General features: G+C 41.8%; 12 protein-coding genes across 12 annotated transcripts; 4 read left to right on the top strand and 8 right to left on the bottom strand.

Moving 5' to 3' along the window:
* On the top strand, positions 1 to 1,065 carry NEHOM01_1211 (uncharacterized protein; the record flags this gene model as incomplete). The annotated part of the gene is made up of 1 exon (XM_051490089.1): positions 1 to 1,065. A coding segment is annotated over one exon (1,065 nt), but the record flags the coding sequence as incomplete, so codon positions are not given.
* A 684-nt stretch (positions 1,066 to 1,749) lies between these two features.
* NEHOM01_1210 (adenylate kinase) lies at positions 1,750 to 2,397 on the bottom strand (the record flags this gene model as incomplete). Its single annotated transcript, XM_051490088.1, has 1 exon — positions 1,750 to 2,397. One exon carries the CDS (start codon positions 2,395 to 2,397, stop codon positions 1,750 to 1,752), a length of 648 nt encoding a protein of 215 aa, XP_051346048.1.
* A 196-nt stretch (positions 2,398 to 2,593) lies between these two features.
* NEHOM01_1209 (uncharacterized protein) lies at positions 2,594 to 3,130 on the top strand (the record flags this gene model as incomplete). Its single annotated transcript, XM_051490087.1, has 1 exon — positions 2,594 to 3,130. The coding sequence occupies one exon, from the start codon at positions 2,594 to 2,596 to the stop codon at positions 3,128 to 3,130; it is 537 nt and encodes a 178-aa protein (XP_051346047.1).
* Positions 3,131 to 3,829: 699 nt separating this feature from the next.
* On the bottom strand, positions 3,830 to 6,937 carry NEHOM01_1208 (uncharacterized protein; the record flags this gene model as incomplete). Its single annotated transcript, XM_051490086.1, has 1 exon — positions 3,830 to 6,937. The coding sequence occupies one exon, from the start codon at positions 6,935 to 6,937 to the stop codon at positions 3,830 to 3,832; it is 3,108 nt and encodes a 1,035-aa protein (XP_051346046.1).
* A 221-nt stretch (positions 6,938 to 7,158) lies between these two features.
* NEHOM01_1207 (uncharacterized protein) lies at positions 7,159 to 9,126 on the bottom strand (the record flags this gene model as incomplete). The annotated part of the gene is made up of 1 exon (XM_051490085.1): positions 7,159 to 9,126. The coding sequence occupies one exon, from the start codon at positions 9,124 to 9,126 to the stop codon at positions 7,159 to 7,161; it is 1,968 nt and encodes a 655-aa protein (XP_051346045.1).
* A 106-nt stretch (positions 9,127 to 9,232) lies between these two features.
* Positions 9,233 to 9,478, bottom strand: NEHOM01_1166 (uncharacterized protein; the record flags this gene model as incomplete). The annotated part of the gene is made up of 1 exon (XM_051490044.1): positions 9,233 to 9,478. The coding sequence occupies one exon, from the start codon at positions 9,476 to 9,478 to the stop codon at positions 9,233 to 9,235; it is 246 nt and encodes an 81-aa protein (XP_051346004.1).
* Positions 9,479 to 10,264: 786 nt separating this feature from the next.
* On the bottom strand, positions 10,265 to 10,810 carry NEHOM01_1206 (uncharacterized protein; the record flags this gene model as incomplete). Its single annotated transcript, XM_051490084.1, has 1 exon — positions 10,265 to 10,810. The coding sequence occupies one exon, from the start codon at positions 10,808 to 10,810 to the stop codon at positions 10,265 to 10,267; it is 546 nt and encodes a 181-aa protein (XP_051346044.1).
* An 18-nt stretch (positions 10,811 to 10,828) lies between these two features.
* NEHOM01_1205 (exocyst complex component 3) lies at positions 10,829 to 12,667 on the bottom strand (the record flags this gene model as incomplete). The annotated part of the gene is made up of 1 exon (XM_051490083.1): positions 10,829 to 12,667. The coding sequence occupies one exon, from the start codon at positions 12,665 to 12,667 to the stop codon at positions 10,829 to 10,831; it is 1,839 nt and encodes a 612-aa protein (XP_051346043.1).
* A 23-nt stretch (positions 12,668 to 12,690) lies between these two features.
* Positions 12,691 to 15,624, bottom strand: NEHOM01_1204 (inositol-hexakisphosphate/diphosphoinositol-pentakisphosphate 1-kinase; the record flags this gene model as incomplete). The annotated part of the gene is made up of 1 exon (XM_051490082.1): positions 12,691 to 15,624. The coding sequence occupies one exon, from the start codon at positions 15,622 to 15,624 to the stop codon at positions 12,691 to 12,693; it is 2,934 nt and encodes a 977-aa protein (XP_051346042.1).
* Positions 15,625 to 15,641: 17 nt separating this feature from the next.
* NEHOM01_1203 (serine/threonine-protein phosphatase 2A activator) lies at positions 15,642 to 16,610 on the top strand (the record flags this gene model as incomplete). The annotated part of the gene is made up of 1 exon (XM_051490081.1): positions 15,642 to 16,610. The coding sequence occupies one exon, from the start codon at positions 15,642 to 15,644 to the stop codon at positions 16,608 to 16,610; it is 969 nt and encodes a 322-aa protein (XP_051346041.1).
* Positions 16,611 to 17,984: 1,374 nt separating this feature from the next.
* NEHOM01_1202 (uncharacterized protein) lies at positions 17,985 to 19,247 on the top strand (the record flags this gene model as incomplete). The annotated part of the gene is made up of 1 exon (XM_051490080.1): positions 17,985 to 19,247. One exon carries the CDS (start codon positions 17,985 to 17,987, stop codon positions 19,245 to 19,247), a length of 1,263 nt encoding a protein of 420 aa, XP_051346040.1.
* A 420-nt stretch (positions 19,248 to 19,667) lies between these two features.
* NEHOM01_1201 (uncharacterized protein) lies at positions 19,668 to 22,016 on the bottom strand (the record flags this gene model as incomplete). Its single annotated transcript, XM_051490079.1, has 1 exon — positions 19,668 to 22,016. The coding sequence occupies one exon, from the start codon at positions 22,014 to 22,016 to the stop codon at positions 19,668 to 19,670; it is 2,349 nt and encodes a 782-aa protein (XP_051346039.1).
* Between the last annotated feature and the right edge of the window lie 175 nt (positions 22,017 to 22,191).

Genomic DNA, 22,191 nt, shown 5'->3' with positions numbered 1-22,191 from the left:
AACATTAATCTACAAGACTTAGAAGCGGATCTTGCCAGTCGATGCACCACGTCTACATCACAGCCAGATCCAAACCAAGAACAAAAGCCATCTATCCAGAAACTTTCCCTTGATACATTATCGTTATATGTCAGTGATACTAACCCAATAACTGAGAATAACCTAGTGAAGATTCTCGAGTGGATTGCTTGTCAATTTACAGGTTTTAAATGCTTGGATTTCTACAATCTTGAGGTTTCGCAGGTTGAACAAAAGAAGACGTTAGTCCACAATTACCACGTCAATGGGTTAGATGTCTTCAGATGCAATTCCATATCATCAAAGTCCGCACAAATCAACTTACTTGCCGGCACTACCCAGAATATCAGACTAGCAGAGTTTAATATCTCTCGTCCTGATATTGTTGTCGTAGAGTATGCAATGATACCCCACATTCTTAAACTGGACCTCACTGGGATCGATCCTGAGGCACATTTGTACAAACTCGCAACGGCTATAAAGAACTCTACCTCCATTATATGTTCAAGGTGTTCTTTAAGTCTTTATCGGTCAAATGAGGAGAACAAAACAGACAATAAGATGCATGTAGAGATAGATAATGGCATGAGTGGCGAGGTGCGTGAAGAAGAAAGCAAGGAAAATGGTGTGTATCAAGCGATAACAAAGAAGGCAAACCCAGATACTGTGGAAGATTCTTCAAGCTTTAATCCAGACTTGCACTTTAAAACAATCTGCTATTTCGCTTGCGATCATCTATCCTGTCTTAAATGTGTATCGAAGATGGGGATGCCCCACAAGGATTTACTAAAGTGTCCAACTTGTAAGAAACATGCCAGCCGCCAGAAAGCTTGCCAGCTTGTATACGCGCCTCTGCCCAACCTTGTTCTTGTCAAAAGCAATATTCCAACCTCTATCCCAGAGTCCCAACAATCTAAGATTACAACATGGTGTACAACCCCTACATTCTTCTATGCCTCTTATAAATACGCATATTGGACCCATTCTGAGGTCGCCAGACAAGCAACTTATGACACATCCAACCCACTCCATGTCATGTTCGTCTAAGTTGAATAAATCAGCCAGTTAACATTTATGCTTTATTAGTGTGAAAGGCCCAGAGGCCCCAAAATGCGATTTTGAAACTTGAACCATCTAGGCCATTCTTTATAATTGATTGAAGCCATATTATCAGGTACATTATATCTTAAGACAGGATGTAATAAGAGTTTCGTAGTAAGGGAGCGGTGAACATAAAAGTTATCAGACAGATCGCACCAGACAGATATTAACCAACCAGCCTAAAAGAACGCAATACTGATTAGAAGCCGGGCCAAAGAGTCAAGTATAGCTAACTGTGGTATCTGTACCATTCCCCCACACATTTTAATGGGGCCCTCGATATATCTCTACGTTTAGACGAGTTAACTACTGGAACAAAGAACTTAGATGTTTATTCCTTACTACTTTAAACGACCCAACCCAATACTAAACCCAAACCACCCCAACACATAATACTATACCAACTTGTCTCTCGCTGAGTACATTTGAATAAGAAGCCTTTATCCTTCCCTAGACCACAACAGTTAAATATATACTAACTAAATAGAGATATAGTTTATATAAATTAAGATATAGTTAGAGATCTATCAACTACTCTCAACTAAATAACAACTAAATAGAGATAAGATAAGCTTAATTTTACTATCTTAAATTTACTATCTTAAAGTTCGCATTGAATTAGGAGGTAGATTAGCATTTTGGCTTGATTTTCTCTAGTTCAGCCAGAATTTGCTGGTGAATAAGTTCTTTCGGCCCATTACCATTAATAAGTGTGACCTTTTTAAGTTCTATACCCCGTTTAATAACTTCTCCCGTCTTCTCAATATAATCTAAAACTCGATGTCTAATTAACTCAACTCGATCATCCTCACGTCTTACCAAAGGCTCGCCCGTTATATCATCTAGACCAGGCATACGCGGCGGATTGTACCGAGTATGATAAATACGTCCCGACCCCGGATGACACAATCTCCCCTCTACCCTATCTAAAATACAATCAATTGGCGTATCAATCACTATAATCCTATCATACTCAAAATCAATCGACTCTAACTGATCTAAAGTCCGAGGATATCCATCTAAAATAAATCCACCCGAAATACCTTTAATCGCACTATTAACCAAAACCCTAATTACCTCATTAGAAACGAACTTTCCCGCCGCCAGTCTTTCTCGTACATATTGGGCCAGATCTGTTTCCTTTTGCATCTCTTGCCGCAAAATATCACCAGAAGAGATATGAGGAATTCTCAGTTTTTCAGAAAGCATCTTACACTGAGTACCTTTACCGGCCAAAGGAGGACCCAAGAATAAGAGTTTATAAACACCTACCACCATTAGGCCTATTTTTTCCAAAACTCTAAAACAGACCCCCAATCTCTCCCCTGACCCCTCGAACCCTCCTAACCCAAAGACTTATCAAGGCATCTTGGTCGAGCGGTCTAAGACGTGGCACTCAAGATGCTATCCTTCACAGGGCGTGGGTTCGAATCCCACAGATGTCATCTTTTTAGCCCCCTTGTTTTTTCTATTTATGCCCCCGCGTACACCACGTCGCACTGCTGTTCGCCGCACTCCTTACCGACCCCGTGAGTCTAAACTCCCTAAGCCTGAATCTCCGCCCGATTTACCCGAAACTAAAACGCAAATCATTGACCTAGTGAAGTACTACAAAGAGAAAGACCGAGTCCGTGATGAGTACATTAAAGCCCTTAAGGAAGAGAATGCTTATTTACGCTCTCATGCCCAGTTTAAGTCTTCTCAAGATACAACTCAGTCTAGTGATAAGAGTGGTAGTGATAGTAATGTAATTGATTGTTCTGCTTTATTAGGCCTAACCGTTACTAAGGTTGATGATGTTTTTCACTGTACTCATACGATTGAGAAGGGTGATATTGTCTCTTCAATTGGCTTTACTTTAACTTATGCTAATGGGATATATACCTATACGCATAAGGAGAGTAACATAAGAGATCTACCAGACTATCTAACACAAGAGATATACTTTGAAGAGGACCAAATTAAACTGTTCTTCTTTAACATATACGAGTGTGTAGCTAGACGAGAATAAATCAGAGCTCAAAGGATGTTGATAGTCTTCTAAATACTTCAGAAGTATACTTTGTAGTGGTGTTAGTAGTAGTGTTATTAGTATTGGTGTTAGTATTAGTAGTGGTGGTGTTAGGTGCATCTATATTGGGTACGTAGCTAGTAGTGCTTAGATTGTATACGTAGTTAGTAGTGCTTGGGGTGGGTGTGTAGTTAGAGAGGTGGTGGGTCTTTTTGAAGGCTTTGAAACACTTGGGGGTGGAAGGAGGAAGAGTCATGAAATTTGGGATGAGTAAAGTATTGGGTTAGTAATAAAGGATGAGTTTATTAGAAGTTTAGTTTAGGATTAGAGGGGGTTTAAGAGGGGGGTGGGTGGTGTTAGAATAGGAGGTAGAGTTGGGGAGGAGGAGAGAAGGACAAAAAGTGCAGCACCTTGTGTTCCCACGCGGTCACCCATCGCAGTACTATCAAGGCTGTCACGGGCTTAACTTCGGAGATCGAACGGGATCCGGTGCTTACCCGAGCATATGGCCGCACATGTGTAGATTGAGTTAAGAGGAGATGTGGTTGGGTTAAGATGAGTTAGGAGAGGATGTGGTTGGGTTAAGATTACGTAAGATAAGATTAAGTCAAATAAGATTACGTCAGATAAGATTAAGTTAAGATATAATAGAATATAAGATGTTGGTAAATGAACTAAACCTAATTTATGGCTGCGGGGCTATGATATGTAGATGGTTGTGGCGAGGGTGGGTTCTAGCTGTTTGATGAGGCACTGGAAGTCGTAGAAACCTAGTTGGTGGAGGAAGTTGAGGAGAACGTGTTGGGTGATGGTGTTGTTATTAGTGAGGTTGAAGTAGCGGGTTAGGGAGTTGGCAAATGCATTGAGGCTGGAGATGGCTATGCTTTGTATAAGGAGGTTGTTGATGTAGGAGATGATTTGGGATTGGGTTTCTGGTGTGACTTGTTGCGCTATTATATGCTTGACTGTGCTGTTGAAGCGTTTGATATCGCTGTGTAGAAGGACCTGGCTGTCATGGCATTCCAACTGAGTGGTGAAGATACAGCAGATTTTCTGGGTATTACTTGAGAGGTCTAGTTGCTGGATAGATACAGTGCTGTAGCATAGTAAGATTTGTTGCTGGGCTAGTTGAAAGATGTAGGTGAGGATGTAGGTGAGAAGGGTGCACTGAAGAGTTGTGTTGTGTTGGACTTCGTAGATAACAATGATATTGGTATGGGGGGCATATATGTAGATCTCGGGCTGGATAAAATGGGTGGTGGTGGGGGTCGTAGGAGTTAAATCTGGGTTTGATTCGGTGAGTTTAGTTAGTATTGAGTTGGTTTCTAGTTCAGTAAGTTGAGTGGATATTGAGTTGGATTTGATGAATTGGGTGTCGAGTGGAGGGTCGGGGATGGGCGAGATGTACTTACTGATGTCATTGGCAATGGTGGTGAGCTCGGCCATAGTTATGTTGTCATAGCCAAGTAGGCTTATGGCTGCTTCTTTCAGTATCTTACTATCGCGGGAATGGAAAAGGCGGGAGGTTGTAAGGTAGTTGTCAATGACTATGCTTTTGTGGGTGGTGTTGAAGAAGAAGTTGTAGTAGATATAAATATCGCGGGGGCTAGTGTTTAGTCGGTGGAACCAGGCATTGATCTGGGTGAGTTTGTGGTTGTAGATATAAATGGGCCGGGTGGTAGAAGTGTACTCCTGAAAGAATGTGTTGATAATGGTTCTAATATAATGTGGATAGCTGGTAAAAGACAACTTAAGCCGATTTCTCGACTCCAGCTCGTACTCTATGTATGAGTTGTTGCGGATTAGTTGTTCTTTGTACTTAGTGGTGAAAAGGAAGGCGAATTCCATGAGATAGCCTACTGTTCGGATGAAGGAAGTGCGGTGTTCCCAATCAACAATAGTTAGTAGGATGTGTATTGTTGTTTGTTGGTTTGTTTGACAATTGCACTTCTCGCAGTTGCACTTGTCACTATTACAGTTGGCATTGTCGCAATACATGCAATTGCGCTGGGAAATAACAAGCGGAATGTTGTTGTGGATAGTGCTGAGAGTTCGGTAGGTCCTGTTGACATTGTAAATACCGTTTGTTGGTTGGTACCTGGGTACTTTAGTAATGTAAGCATTGATATCAAGTGGGGTGTTGTGCTGGCGAGCATGATGTAGATCAACTAATTGGATGAGACTGATCGTGCGAGGGGCAGGCGAGATGAACTTAGATATGCAATCGAGCTCTTTATCGGTGGAGCTGGGCTTTGATATTTCAATAAAAGGTACGCAAAAGGTGCGTTCATACTGTAATGCTTCCTCGGCTGGTAGGTGGTGAGACATTACGAAGATAAGCCAGTGGTCAGAGTCTTGAAGGTCGGCAAAGATCTCGTTGCAGATGTATTCGTCAAATGGAACATCTTGAAAGGAAATGCAACAAAGCTCGTCTAAGGTGTATTGGTGCATGTGGGTAGCAATGTATTCGATGCTATTAAATCGGTTATCGGGTACTGTTTGCTGGCGTAGAGCTCTAGGATTGATCTTGCAGTTGTGGAGATAGCGTTTGTAATTATCTTCAGTGGCATACTCTTTAGCTAGATTGATTTGCTGTTTAAATAGATTGATTATGCTGTGGATTGATTCTAGAGTAAGATTGAAGTCTTGCTCAATTACAAAGTACAACTCCAGAATCTCCTCATGGGCGGTTTTGGTCCTACCTCTGAAAAGTGAATGAAGGATGTAGCTTTTGAGAAGATGTTTGATGGTGCTTTCATTATTCTCACCTGATAGTAGCGAAATAATGAATTCTTCCATGCATTGATAGGTAAAACTATTGGGTGTGTTCCGAGGAATGTGGATAGATATATATGGTTGTTCGGCAACTGCCTGCTCGTCTGCCTTGTACCAAATGATCTTGGATCTGGAAGGAAATGGAATGCATGTGTGTGGTATGGTTGGTGGGCGGTAGAAACCGGATGAGTTGGTGTTGTATACACCAGACTTCCATAGTATCGAGGTACTTACCATCAGTAGTTCTTCTATTTGCTTTATGGATTGCTGGCTGTAAATGACTAGGCTGATATTTTGGAAAGGAATGTATTCTTTGGCGACTTCTTGGGCAGTGAGGTATGAGATATTGGTCATGAAGAACTTGCGGGGATTGTATTTGGTTAAGGGGCTTCGGGTTATTCTGGCACCTGTGAGTTGACGGCGGATGGCTAGCATTTGCTTGATGGAATAAGGCGTGTGCTCCTTGTTTTCGTCAATAAGCCTACGCGTGGCGTAGATAAAGTCCCTTTCGCTAGTTCCATAGTCAATAAAGTATTTGGTTAGTTCGACTAGGCAGAACTCAGTATACGCTTGGGGTGCTGTGATAGTGATTAGAGTATCTTCTTTTTGAGTGAGATAAGTTATGATGATTGGGCGGTTCGTTGGCGATTGGTGGCGGTTTTGGCGGTTTTGGCGGTTTTTGGCCGCAATCTCTTTCTGTAACACGAATATGGCGGCTTGCACTGACCAGCACACATAGTGGTAGTCCGTTGTTCCTTCGTGGGCTAATGGGTAGCGGATATTGAGGGAGAAAATGACTGTGTCGTCTATGTCTGGATCGGAGATAAAGGCAAGGTTAATCCCGGCTGGTGAAGTACAAAGCTTGTAACTGACGTTATCTTCTGGGCCTTTAAGATTGGTTCTGGTTGGGGCACATGTGTATACCGGGTTAGAGTGGGTTGGTAGATGGGTGTTGTTAAGCCCGCGATGTTCTGGGATCTGGATTAGTAGAGATAATAAGAGAAGAATGAAGTGTGAGCGACTTAGTGTCATAAGGAAAAATAAATGAGCTTATCTATACCTTCTTTTTTGAATTCAAAATAGACAAAATGATCAGCATATTGTTGGTAGATAATTAGTGAAAAGTAAATATAATCCAAATCGTGCATGAAAATGAAAGGTTTGGGTTAAGTTTTAGTTTAAATTAGGCTAGTTGTAATAGATAATGTGTGATTAGTATTGGATTAGAAGGAGGACAAAACAACAGTGTGTGTTTATTGAATGCGTTGTAGCCAGTAGAGGAACTCATCGCGATGCTCTGGCGAGTCAAATCCAAGATCATCATCCTTGTCACTAACGAGGGAAATACGGTTGCGATGGGAGCCTCGGCCGGCATCATAGGGTGAAATACCGCCGAAGGCTTGGTCAACCTTGAATTCGCCACGTCTTTTGCTGTTGACGTTGCGGTAGTACTTCATGATTCCGTCGCTGGAGAGTGTAAAGTGCCGTTTAGTCCAGAGGAACTGGAGGAAGTACCTTCGTTTGTACACCGAAGTTTCATAAACTAGTTCGCCGGAGGCTCGCTCTTGGCCCAGATAGGAGTTTGGATCACACTCGGGCAACTCCATGAATTTAGTATTAGGTTGGTTAGTGTTAGTGTTAGTATTGGTGTTAGTATTGGTGTTGGCAGCTGATTGAGTAGGGTTAGGTTGAGTGGCGTTAGGTTGGGCGGGGTTGGATACACTATTGGCCTGCGTTGGGGCCGTGGCAGAAGAACCAATGGCAGCTGCGCCAAGAGCAGTAGCACCAACGGCGCCGACACCAATGGCAGCAGCAGTAGTAGCACCTGCGCTGGTTGTTGGGCCGCCACTGACAGTACCGGACTCGGCATTCCCGGGCACTGGATTCGTGATTCCTAGTGCGGTAGCCTCATCAGAGGTCAACAAAGCAGACTCTTCAGTGGTTTGCCGTTCCACCACTTCAGTCGTACGTTGGATTCCTTCGGGTACGGCTGCAGTTGACTCGGTTTGAGTATGGACGTTTTCGATTGTTCTGGTGGTGGGGGGAGGGAGTTCACTAGTAGCAGTAGGTACAGTAGCAGTAGGTGCCATGCCAGTGTGGTCGTTCGGGTTGACTGTCGAGTTAGTAGTGCTGGCCATGCTGTTAGAGTTATTTGCCTGGGCTCCACTAGCAGTAGGATGAGCTGACTGAGGGGCTGAGTTAGCTGCCGGACTCACTGCTTGAGCTGCAGTAGGTGCATATGAAGCATTGGTAGTGGCGGGTGCTGGCTCTGTGGTGGCAGATGATGTGGCTGGGTGGGTGGTGCTTGGGTTGTTGACAGTCGAATTTTCTGGGTGTGCGGCATGACTTGCTATTGCGGCCCCGGTACCGGCGATTGCAGCCCCGGCAATGGCTGCTCCGGCAACAGCCGATCCTGAAGTGGATGGGTGGGCGGTGGCAGATGACTGGTTAGTGGCGGCGGGATGGCTAGTGGCGTCAGAGTGGGTGGCAGCAGCAGTGGATTGGCCGTCAGGGTGGAGGGTTGTTTTGGGCGATTGGTTAATAGATGAATCCATTTTAACAGCTTTGGTCTGGTCCTTTTTAACGCCAATATCAACGTGTTTTTTGTGAGCTATGTCTTGATCAGCGATTTCCGATCCCATTCCACCGGCCACTCCAAAGCTTTGAGGCATCTTTTTGATTTTCCCCGCATTCATGTCCTCATCACCAGCCTTGTTCTCTAATCCACCTTTAAGTCCGGACTCTTTAACGTGTTTGATAGCTCCAGTTCCTTTACTAATTAGCGATGTAGGATCGTCTTGTTCTGGTTCTCCTTTAGTAACTTGTAGCTTAGTTTCTTTATGCAGCTTGGCATCGGAGCTCAATCCACCGACCATACCAGATCCTTCCCGATGTACCTCAACTCCGCCACTGGACTTGAGCTTTTCCTTTAAGCTCTTCTTGGGAGCGGCTGGGGCGGATGGCTGTTGTTGTGTTAGTGCTGGGTTAGGTTGAGAAGGTTGGATGGATTGAGTGGGTTGAGTGGATTGAGTGGGTTGAGAAGGTTGGATGGATTGAGTGGGTTGAGTGGATTGAGTGGGTTGAGAGGGTTGGGTTACCTGGTCAATGATGTCCATTTTGCTTGGTTTGTCTTGCGTAGCCTTATCTGCATCGGCACTTTTCTTCTTATCAGGGGTTTCTGAGTGTTTAGCAACCTCTGAAAGTCTGTCCATGATGCCCATCCTGGGCCAACTTCAGACGTATTTATACCAAAAACAACCAGAAGATTGGTTGGCCCATTGTTTGAAAGCACAACGAACCAGAATAGACCAATTGAACAGACAAGCTTTATTGACCCCGTCTAAAGTGACTAAACGGAATTTTGAAGATAATGGTGCGCGTAGAAAAAGCTTCATTATAAGTAATGTACTCGTATGAGGTAGAGTCTTTACCAGGATAGCTATCAGTTGCATACGTATCGGGTATAACATCATCACCAGTGTAAACCAGAGAACCTTGCGACCGATACTCCTGGTAGTAAACGTCTTCAAAGCCCTGTAGTTCATCTTGGGGCACAACTTCTCTTTCTGGCATATCAAACAAACCCCAGACACTCTAAATACTCCATTTAGCTACTGTATCAACCAAACAAAAACACACCCAAAAGTCAACCAATTGCGTTAGTGTTAGGTTACAGTTAGGTTAGTATTAAGTTAGGTAGAGTCTATAAGAGTTACCTTTAGAGTGATCTAAATGAGTATAGTGCCCACTAAGAAATAGCTCCTATGACTAGTACAAGTTTCATCAGTGACATGTCTTGATATGACATAATCGGCCATTTATTGAATGTAGACAATGATATGATTCGAATTCTCTACTAATCCAAGGCCAATCCGACTACAACAGAGTTAACTTGAGTTAGTTTGTTAGTATTTGATATGACGTCATACTCTACCAACCTAATACTAACCCAATCGAACAATGAATAAACAATTTGGTGTGGTGAATGTGTTGTGGTTGTGTAACGGCACTACGATGAGTTATACCCAAAACACTCAACTAAATGAGTTATGTCCAACATACTCAACTAAATAAGCTATATCTAGAATACCCAACTAAATACTTATCCAACATACTCAACTAAATAAGCTATATCTAGAATACCCAACTAAATACTTATCCAACATACTCAACTAAATGAGTTATATCTAGAATACTCAACTAAATACTTATCCAACATACTCAACCCAATACTTATCTAACCACCTAACCCAACCCAACTCAATACCAACTTAACTTAACACAACTCAACACACTCAACTCAATACTAACCTAATCTAACTCAATAAACCAAAAGACATATCTAAATCAACTTAAACTTTATCTATCTTCCCATATTGAGCTCCGAGAAAGCAACAGATCTATAACCTTCCCAGCCACTGTCCGCCTTATTGGCTTCTTAGCCCCTGGAATAGAAATTACATCATCATTAGCCGTTAGACTTAAAAAGAAGGCAAAAGGCACCGTCCAGACAATCACAAAGAAGTAAAAGAAGATTTCCAGAATACCCGTCTTATTCCTAAGCATAGCACTTAAGAAGACCATATGGTTAATAAAGGTTGCAGCTACTGCCGAAATAAACCCAGCCCCAGACGTTTCAATATTAGGATAGTCATTAAGTAGGTTAAAGAAGAGCAACTGACAAATGATACTAAACCCAATCATTAGAATCCCAAACCCTCTTAAGAACAGTAAAACATGCAGAGCACAAACGGCATAGACTAGATAACGAATTTTCTCTTTAGCCCGAGCCGGATACTCCTCTATGTAATGAATAGCCTTGTAAAGGAATGTTACAAAACCAACGGCTGAAGCAACCAATACTAAACCAATCACGAAAGTCTTTAAGACGAAGAGGAGGAACATAAACACCAAAAATAAATATTAATTTATATCAGCACGTTTAAGCACTTCTGAGGCAAAGTCCTTACTACCCCCTGGCATTTTCTTCAAGATAGTCTTTAAGGTCGATTTTGGCTCTTTAGGGAATGTTTTATGGAAGGTTTTGACCTCAGAAATGCAAAGAGAGAGATTATCAGTAGAAGCGATACGAATAACAAAATCAAAAAGTAAGAAGTTATTCTTGAGTGCATCTTTAGAGAGATAAGGAGAGAAGAAATGGTAAAGTTCTTTTTTATCAGCAGATAAGATAGCTAGGTACTCTTTGGGGAAGTAAGCGTGTTTTTTGGCGAGTCGGTCGAGATAAGTATGGGTTATGGTTGAGATAAGGGCGGATGTGAATTGGGAGAAGGCGTAGCTGATCATGGTTTCCTGGTAGTCGGCTAGGTAGTCTTTAAAGGTGGCAATGAAAGTGGCGGCTACGGGTTCGGCGGCCCAGGACTTAGTGAAGAGGTGCTGGCTGGCGGGTTTAAGGACAAAGGAGACATTCTTGATAAGAGCTTGGATGGTAAAAAGGAAGCAGTCGTAGAAGGCTTGGCCGATCTTTTGGATGGTTGGATCGGTATAGAAAGAAAGAGTATGGAGACAGTCCATGAACTTAAGCCCACTATTGCCGATGGCAATACAGTACTCTTCAAAGCCGCTTTTAGCTTTATCTTCTAGGACGAGGGCTAGTTCACTTTGGATGGTGGCGATAAGGGCGGTTTTGAAGTCTTGGATGGCCAGGAGAATGTGCTGGGCAATACTATTGAAGATTTCTGGATGGGTACTGATGGGTTCAAGTTGTCTTTTGATGATATGGTGGAGATCCATGAATCCAATACTGATGAACTTATTGGTACTATCAAGATCAGGGGCCTTTTTACGTTCGGCAAATCGAGTGCACTCCATTTGGGCTAAGTTAGCTATCCAGCTGGACAACTTTTCTTTGGCGACTTGAATGTAACGATTGATTAGGAAGGCTTCTTTTCCGGCAAAGAGGACGGGGCCGAGTGATCCTTTGCTCTTGCCTAGTTGGCGCATTTGGTCGTAGTAAGTCTGAGTCCAGAGTAGAATGGCAATGGATTCATTGGGATCGAATGAGTCTGAATGGGCGTCTAGGAATTCGTAGAGGGCGCGGTGGTAATGAATAGCGGCAAAAGAGAAGATCTTGTACCGATCGGGTAAATTGAGAGTTTCAGTTGGTTTGAGTAGAGTTACGTGCTGGGTAATAAACTCAAAGGAAGTATAGGAAAGAACGGCCGATTCAGAGGTAGGGATTTCGCGGAACTGGCGTTCGATTGATTCAAGGAAAGTTTCAAAAAGACGTTCACGATGTGTATGGGTATGACTATCTTCATAATCAATAATTTTTGTTATTTTTAGATAGGCTGTAACTGTATCTTTCTTGATAACTTCCGGAAGAGAATCAACTAGTGTAAAAAGAAGGATGTTGAAGGCTTCATTCAGAGTAGCGACCTTTTCTGAGATAGAAGGAAGGTTTTCACGAAGACCAGTGAGTTCTTTCAGGGCTGAGTGGATGGAAAGTAAGTATCTAGAGCTTTTACTATCAGTAGCTGTACGGATTTGTTTATGAAGTTTGTCGTAAACCGAATCAAAAGACTTGATTTTAGTGAGAAGATCTCTAGTGCGTTCAAGATTAGTTTGAGCTGTTGACGAAGACCGAACTAGATCGGCATGTTTAAGTGGGGGTAAAGAAGAAACTTTGAGATGCAAACCATCAAGATCTTCTTTAGCCGTGCTCAAACTGATCTTGGCATCTTTAAGAGCGGCTTGAATTGCTTCGATTTCCGTAGCTAGTGCAGTGAGGGTCTCTTTAGCCATACAAACAAACAGAAAAGGGGAATTTATAGTCGGGCAAAGAGAGTTGCTGCTGGAATGAGGGCTAGAGGGCGCCAGCGCTGGGCCCGGCGTGGTTGGTTAGGTTTTGGGGTTATAATTGGGTCAAAGGACGGACTAATACCTGGGCTGCACCAGACAAGAAGATAGTCTGTTTGCTGGTAGGAAAGATGTACAAAAGAGAGGGAGAAGAGAAAGCCAATATCATGAATATGGTTTTCTAAATCGGATTTAAGTTGGTCATTCACTTGGCAAAGTTCAGGATGGGTATTGATTACGGCTAGTAGATGGTTGAGTAGGAGAAGAATACTAAATCGTTTGATAACAAAGATAGTATCGGTTGGGCCGTTTAGTTGGGCGTAGAGGAAAGAGACAATTTCCAGAGAGGCCGGGTCCTGGAGGGCAATATTGAGTTTGGAGAGGTAGAGGTCTTTAGTGTACCGATCTAGAATAGTATAATGGGGTTTGATTTGGTTAAGAAAAGTAGTGATTAAAGTTGAATTAACATTCTGAAGAATATCATAACTAACAAAATCAGAGACTAAAGAGGTAACTCGTTTGATGTTCTTTTCGGTCAAAGTCCAGTGCTCATTGAACATAAAGCACCATCTGCTTAGAAAACAGAACTCCTTGCACATACACTCTTTACTGCTGGTGGCGGGACACATGCAGTTCTCATGCACTGATTTCAGGATTGTAAGTCTTTCGTAGTAAGCCGTAGAATCATCAGGTACGGGACTAGCTTGCATATCTAAATAACCGTCGGCACAGTGCACAAAGACTTCTTTAAGGGCTTCATAGGCCAAAGCAATGGCAGCTGGGACGGGGGCCTCTTCATTATCAAGACTAGCACTAGAGAAGCACTTTTCAGCTATGCTGGTTGTGGCCGCCGTTCGACCGGTCCATTGCAGAACTGTGTGGAAACCTTCGGCGGTTTGAAGTGTACGGGCTTCAGTGTTAGCCCAGATTTTAACTTGGCGTGCGGTTCGAGTAGTTGAGCGTTCTTTTTGGGGACAGGCTTGGGGGCACGTGAGAACATTCGTATCGCCTAGCATGGCAGTCAGGAAAGCATCAAACTCAATGGCCTCGTACTCAATTTCCTTTCGGGACTGGGCAGTTAGTGATCCGCCCCATTTAAGAATGACCTTAACGTGGTGGTTGGGTAGGGGGTAGAACTTAACACGCACATCATTATTTGTTTGAGTGATAGCACGCAGAGCTTGTAAAGGCGCGATGTTCTCTTCCAGGGAGTCTGGCTGGGAAAGAATACGTTCTACCTCCTGGATACGGGTGACATCTCGACCGGCCTGATGGGAAGTCCCCTGAATGTACTGACTAAGCGACTCCGAGACAAAGAGCAGTCGTTTCTTCATTTTAGGGGTCCGACTCCCATGCCGATAGATAGTATGAACACCTTGTATATCGATTTGTTCCGATTTGAAATTGGACAAAAAGGAAGATAAGATCTTTTGATCCGATTTGCGCGAAATATCTCCCTGTTTAGCCCGGGGCTTCAAGACTTTCTTCTTAATAAGCTTATCTAACTCTTTAAGCGTACTTTGTTTATAGTAGCGCGGGTTAGTCTTAACAAAAGACCATCCATTAACATCCACTACAAAGAACTGGCCATCTACTGTCCGCAATAAGTCCATTCCACAAATAAACTGTCCAAAAGCCTGGCTAGTCCGCTGAACCGCTCTAATCTCTTCCGGGGTCAGCTTAATAAACGTCCGCTCTTCTTTACCCAAGCGGTTACGCACTACAATTCCATCTTTAACCGGCGACTTCCTTGTCTCCGCATAAACTCGTTTACCAACCGTATAAGCCTTAATATCCAGAAAGTCTTGCATACGCAAGTACTTCTCATAGATGTAAGACTGACCATCATTTCTAAATCCAGAGACTTCACCATTAGCCGGTGGAGGTATAAATTCACTACTACGCAGACCTACCTTCCGGAACAACTGACAAACTCCATTTCGTCTCTCCCCATCATTACTCCCATAATAGATACTAATCCGATGGTTCTCACTATAAATAGGTTTCTCCACATACGGTTTCTCAATACTAACTCCATCAATAACTAAACAATCCCCAGCCATCTTTCTATCTCTATTCGCTTTAAATATATCCAAAGACACACGCAGTTTCTTCATCTCCGTCACCACCAAAGAGAACAAAAGATCATCCACCATTGGCACACCCGGCAATGCATATTCAGACTCTCTCTTAGCACCCACTACCTTATTATCACATATCTTATTACCAGTACTTATATTACTAGTACTACTTATATTACTACCACTACTTATCTTATTACCACTACTACTTATATTATCATTACCACTACTACTTATATCACCACTACTACTACTTATCTTATTACTACTACTACTTATATTATCATTACCACTACTACTTATATCACCACTACTACTACTTATCTTATTACTACTACTTATATTACCACTACCAATATCACTACTACCTATATTACCACTACTACCTATCTTATTGCCACCACCACCACTACTACCTATCTTAACACTACCACTACCACCATACATATCACCACTACTACCTATATTATTGAATAGTAAACGCTCGGCAGTGGGCACTCCAATCCTATCCAGTACACTTAGTACCACCCGACGATCCATAAGTAAAAACTGCTTATCAATTGTATTCACTTCAAACGGCCGTCTTAAATCAACATAAGCCTTAATCTGAAAGAAATCAATCCCAACGGAAAAGAAGGACAATAAAACATCAAAGATAGGCCAATCTTCTACTTTTCGGGTTTTCCGATAAGAATCTGTTAGCCAAAACAAGACATACCCCTTTCTTTGCAAGTATCGCTTCAATTCCTGCATCGGCCGAGTATTCAATTTACTATCTGTTATACAAACTCCAATCTGAATATGTTGAATGTATATGTACATGCATTTTAAATTTTCAGATGGTTAAAACCGGGATATTAGCAGGTTGTGGACAACCCGAGAAAGAAGAGGTGGTTGCTTTTAAAAGGTCAACTGCCTGTGCTAAAATCACCAAATACTTATCTATGTTAGATAAGTTAATTCAAGAAAAAGAGATTGAAGGAGATATAGACCGAATATACGATCTAGACAGTACTCCCGATCTTATGAATGCTTCTTTAGCCCACCAACTCCTAATCAAAATCAACGATCTAATCAATGACATTCCCGTTGAAGAAGATGCTAATCAGAGATACGGAAACAAAGGATTTGTGACTTTTCTTGATCGTTTACAAGAGATTAGTGTTGCGCTTATTAAAAACACCTTCTTTAGTGAGAAAGCAGCTGGTGAGGCTGAAATCTTAAGTACGTATTTAAATGCATCCTTTGGGAACCGCACTAGAATTGATTATGGGACTGGACATGAACTGAACTTCTTTTGTTTTCTTATCATTCTTCATGAATTAGATAAGATAGCAACTGAAGAGTTGTTAGTTGTTTTAGAGCATTACTTTAGTATGGTGCGGTTGTTGATTTTGAAGTACAAGTTAGAGGCGGCTGGTAGTTATGGAACGTGGGGGATTGATGACTATCAGTTGTTACCTTTTGTTTTAGGGTCTTCACAGTTCTGTCGGCATATTGATATGGCCTTTGGCAGTTTATTTAGTTTGCGCAGTCGGTGGTTGTGCTTTGCTAAGGCCTTGCGGTTTTCACAGGTGCACAAGACGTACTCTTCTTTGAAGTACAGCTTAGCCGAACGAGTAACTGCCTGTTGCACAGCTGAGATAGAAGAACAAGACTTTGCCAAGCACTCGCCTATGCTGTACGCCCTAAGAGATGTTACGTTTACAAAGATAAACAAAGGTATGTACAAAATGTACGATAATGTTGTGCTTAATCAGTACGTAGTAATCCAACACTTTATTAGTAGTGAGTACTTGCCAGTCTAAGTTTAGATGGGTTGAGTTGAGTTTGAGTTGAGTTGAGTTGGTTTGGGTTTGTGGTGTGTTGAGTTTGAGTGAAGTATTTAGGGTTGGATTCGGTATCTTTTGAGGTACTCCAGTGTGCCCAGGGAGAGGTGCTCTTGATCTGGGGCTTGGTTGAGAAGTTGTTTGGTCTTGGCCAGGAGAAGAAGGGCCTTTTTAAGCTCGTCTTCGGGAATGGAAATCCTCTGTTCCGTCATAAAGTGAAAAACAGATTGGATTAAGTTGAGTTTAAGTATTATTCAGTTGGTTTGTAGTAAGTGTGGTAATAAAGCAGTAGTTATCGTGGTATTTAGATCTTGTGTTAAGTTAGTATTTTGTTAAGTTGTGTTAGTATTGTGTTAGTATTGTGTTAGTATTGTGTTAGTAATGTGATAGTATTTAGATATCGAGTTTTAAATTAGCTGAGTTGTTGATTTATTGGGATATCAAATAGTACGGTTGGGGTTGGAGATGTTGTAAGCGGGTGCGTTGTCGGGGATTGCTCACTGTTAAATTTAGGTTTGCCACTACTTGTTGTATTGGGTTAGTATTGGGTTAGTATTATCTTCTGTCGTTGCGTTCTCGTCTTTTGGATCGTCACAAAGACTATCGAGACATACGGGACACACAATTTCATGAGGCTTTGTTTTGTTGGCATCAATATTATCTATGATCATTTTGAAAGATGATTTGGTACGTGCCTGCTCGGCAATAGGTGTAGTAGCTTGATCAAGACAAGTTAAGAGCCGGAGTACTGTTGCTGATGCTACTGCAGTGAACTCGATGGTTGAGCTGTCGACATTCATTAGTAAACTCTTATGATACTGGTTGAGTCCCAGCACAGTAGAAGTGCTGTTTGAGTTTTCGTCCTCTAATATAATCCGACAGCCCAACACGGCAACACTTTATATCATCGTGTTTTGATCAATTTGGCAGTAGTCACACTAAATTCAAGCCCAATTAGAGAAAATCAGTCTGTTCATATAAGTATAATAATCCACAAGAAACATCAACAACATTTACTTAAAAATCGACCGACTATCTAATCGCTACAGATCTAATACTAACCCAAAACTCTATTACAACAATACACAATATAGTGCCTATGAAAAGGACACCAACCCAATACTAACCCAATTTACTTCAGCCGGTACTAACTTAACAACTTCTATTCATCTAGTAAGTCTTCTTAGATTTCATCGCTACCACCTAACTAGTTCTAGTCTCGTTATTGCCTGGCCATTTCTGTAAGAAAAAGTCTGTTACTTTTTCCTCATATCTCTCTTGTTCACTCAATTTCAAATTCTTATCACTTCTGGCTGTTTTTTTTCCTTATTGGGAAATTTTGAATTTTCAATTATGTTTACTCAATGGATGGTTACTGCTCGGCCTAATCAAGCTGGGCGTTTTAAAGAAATTAAGTGCTGGATTGGTGGTTTATGTGTCTTGTTTGGGTTGTTGAACTTTGTTATTTGTGCGGCAGAAGCTGTAGATCCAATAGAAAGTTTACCGAGTTCAGATGAAATAATGGAAACTTTAAAGACACTTGGCTTTGAGTTTAGTCCATCAACAACAGCCTGCAAAGTTAGACGTCACATTCCTACGAAACAACAAAAACGCAGCTCTAACCCCAATGCGCTTCGAAATGTTCCTAAATATGTGGTTGAAGCACTTGGCTCTTCTATCGAATTCTCTTTGCCTCATTATTCAACTGAAGAAGAGGCTATGCAAGCTTTAGAATCTTTAAGAGAGATAGCCTTTATTGAAGCTGGCTCCGCCGTTGTCAACTACACATCAGATAATATAAGCTGTCCCTCGGCCAACATACAAATCCTATCTCGCGTTGTTAATATGCTTGACTGCGAAAAACCGACTAGTTATAGGATTTCTAAAGAGGCCCTTCAATTAATCGGATCAGTAGATTCAAATGCTCGTCTGACCGAAGCACAGAATACAATCCAGCATGCTAATGCCGAGTCAACATGTGAGGTAGTCTTCTCAACGAGCAATTATGGCGGGCTTATGAATGTGTTAGATAGTGGTATTATACTGCTGCGCCCAATTACAAAAGTTATCTTGAAGGTTGATAGCTACCAATACCTTTCTTATCTTATGCAACTACCTCTAACAAAGAACTATACTATTGTCTTTAGTGATCTACCGAAAGTTCTTACTCTTGATCTCACAGTGCTCCAAAACTTGCCTCCTAAATGTAGAATGATCGCATTTACAGACAACGGTCTAAAACTAACTTTGACTGGCCTTGAGAAACCCATATCTAAACATCCAAAACTAACCCTGCATATGCCATGGTATCTTCTTGATTATTTGGCTAACAACAATCCGAGTAAGGTCCGAGTTTATGCTATTTCAGGCATTGAAATCGTTTCACAAACCTATCAAAAGACTATTGAATCTCTTCAAAAGCGCGAACCTGTCGAATCTCGAATATTTGCCAAAAAGATCTATTTAAAGGCTACAGCTGATCTACCACGCCTTTCTTTGGACTTTTATAAGAGATGTTACACTCGGCAACTCTATAAAAGAGTTGGAATTTCAGTCGATAAAGTTAAAATATCTGGTTCTTTCAAACAGACGAAACGTAGATTCATCTGCATTTAATATTCTGACTAGGTCTATCCCAATACTTCGCGTATTAAGGTATTTAGTCTGGGAAATTAAGATACCACAGCAAATTTATTAAATGCTATTACGACAATGTCTTATCTATGAATATTTTTATGTTGTCGGTCTTGATGACGTCATAAAGTGTACTTGCTAAAAATATGGGCTATCTTTCTAATTTTCGGAATAGGCTTAAGCAGGTATTCCAATAGGCCATTGTGATAGCCTGTTTGTCTTTTATCAAACCAAATCGCATGGTTGTCCCTTTAAACAGTAGTGGATAAGAGATATTTAAGTTTGGAGAGAAAATACTATCACTAAACAGGTAATCAAAAGATTGTCTGTATAGTACTGAGTTAGTGCTGGGGATTGGAATGACTGTGTAACTTATAGTAGTTAGTGCTGGTATTGAGTTGATCAGTGGGTGATCGGGAGAATGATGGGGTGGTGGAAGAAACTAAGTGATTCAAGGCGGAGAAGTAGGGGGCGGGTAGCGGGAATAGTCAGAGTAAAAACTGAGTGAGAGGTAATGGTAGCAGATATAAGGGATGGAGAGGTCGGTGTAGATATGGCAATTAGAGTAGAGGTTGATGGCTGGGGCAGTTGGATAGTAATGCTGGTAGGTGAGTTGTGGGTATAGGTAGGACTAGAACCAGTTAAAGAGGATTTGGCGAGGTAGGAGTACTTCCATTGCTGGTGGGTGAGAGTTTTAGCCAAATCTAGAATGGGGAAGAGGGCTTGATGATGCTGGGCTAGAGCAAGAGCTTGAAGAGCATGGACTAAACGCGGGAGGGCAAAGGAAAGGAAAGATAGTGATGAGAAGATACTTGCTGGGAGAACTGGAGGAGATGAAGAGAATGAAGATACCCAGAGCTGGAAAATATAAGATACTTTAGGCCGAGGTGACGCAATTGTTCTAATCAAAGCCATGGTTGGATGGTCGGCAGTTTTAATAGGATAGGGTAAATGGGCAGTTAAAGTTTGCCAGACTGGTTGATCTTTAGGTAAAATACTAAGGTGTTGAAACTCTTCAGCCGTTGAAAGAATCAAAAGAATGTCGCCTAAATCGGTTATTAAGCCCGATTGTTGAAAAGCATTCAGAAGCTGAGCATATTTAACGAGAGTTTCAGGATCAACATAAAAGACAAAAGCCGTTTGACCCAATTGGGTTAACCGATAAGAATTGTTCATAGAATGAGAGCCACTTTCGGCGAGACAAATAACTCTTAAGTCAACCAAGTAGTCAATAAGGCTTTGAATTAGCCGGTTTTGCTTATCAGTCCAAGCACTAAAAACAGGATCATTTCGAGCGCGAATAAAGAAGAAGCTCTTTTGCAGCCAAGCACTAAGTTGTTCAAGTGTATTACGACCCGTAGCTACTTCATAAAGAAGTCTTGTTGGTAAAGTCGCCGGCAAACAACTTTCAATTGGAAACTGAAATAGCACAGCTTTAGCATACAAGATAAGATTCTTCTCATCCGTAATAACTACAGCCGTGCCTTTAGGCGTAATACCTTTCCGGCCCGCCCGACCGCACATCTGAGCTATCTCACCAAAAGTATACTCTGTCCAGCCAACTTCTTCTTTATACAAAGCCGTACCATAAACTATCACTGTATCTGCCGGCAAGTTAACACCAGTCGCTAGAGTACCAGTAGCACAAATAATATCAATCACACCCGCACTAAACAGCTTCTCTATAGCCGTACGAACTAGTTTAGGAATACCACTATTATGAACGCCTACTCCTTTAAAAACACTCGTATACTCCGCCCGAAGCAGCAAACTCTTAACTTGGTTTAGTTCCGGCGTATCTAACCCAAACTCCAGTCCTAAACATTCCCAGACCTTTTCCTGAACTACTTCTACTCTATCTCGAGCCAATAAACTAGCCAAACCAAAGGTATCTTCTTTAGCCGAAACAAAAACCAAACTACGTCCTTGAAGATTAGATAGCAGCACTTTCTCAGCAGTCTTTCCCGATCGCATACCCACCACCCGATAAACCATCTTTACTTCACGATAAGCAGCCCCAAAACAAAAAGCATCCTTTAAATCAGCCCCAATAAACTCAGCTATCTCACGATAATTGGGCACAGCCGCCCCCAATCCAATAATCCGACTATTCTTTTCTCTAGCCCTAATAATTCCACTTTCCAGAATACCTCCTCTCTTCTCACCCAATAAATGAATCTCATCAACCACCAACACATCATAACTAATTCTATCTTTCCCAGTCAGCAGATCAAACTTCTCAGGCGTGGTAAACAGTACATTGAAATCCTGATAATCTCTAACCTTTTGATCGGAAGTATCTAACAAACAAACCAATCCAGGCAATCTTTCCTGCACTTTCCCAGCTACTTCTTGCAACAGTGCTTTAGTTGGTCCTAAATAAACCAAACGCATTCCTGTTCCTTTCTCTCTATACTCTCTTACTATCGCTAAAATCCCAATTTCAGTCTTACCTGTACCCGTTGGGGCACACACCAGCAAGTTCTTGTTTGTCTGAAATACCACCCCCACTACTTCTGATTGAACGCGATTAAACCGTTTAAATCCAAAGTATGCACTTACTTCCGCACCCAAATCACTCACTAATACACCCACTCCTTCTTTTATGCCAACTTCTGCCTCAACCATTATCCAGTCTTCTCCTTCCGTCTGCACACATCCTCTAGGAACTTGCATCTCTCCCCTTTCCCGCCACTGTTCTCGCACTTCTTCTTCTCGGCCCCGTCGCCACTTCGCCAAAATATCCAGCATAGCTTTTCAAACTCCAATTGTCATGAGTTTAAGATAAGATTTAGTTGTGTTAAGATAAGATTGGATTGAGTTGAGTTTGGGTTATGTTTGGGTTAAGTTAAGTTTGAGTTGGTATTGGGTTGTGTTGAGTTAAGATTGAGTTAAGTTGGTGTACTATATTGTAAGTTGAGCTAAG

The sequence above is a fragment of the Nematocida homosporus genome (assembly GCF_024244095.1).
Source record: "Nematocida homosporus strain JUm1504 chromosome Unknown 4527, whole genome shotgun sequence".
Taxonomy (NCBI): Eukaryota; Fungi; Microsporidia; genus Nematocida; species Nematocida homosporus.
This window is presented reverse-complemented; position numbering and strand designations above follow the sequence as displayed.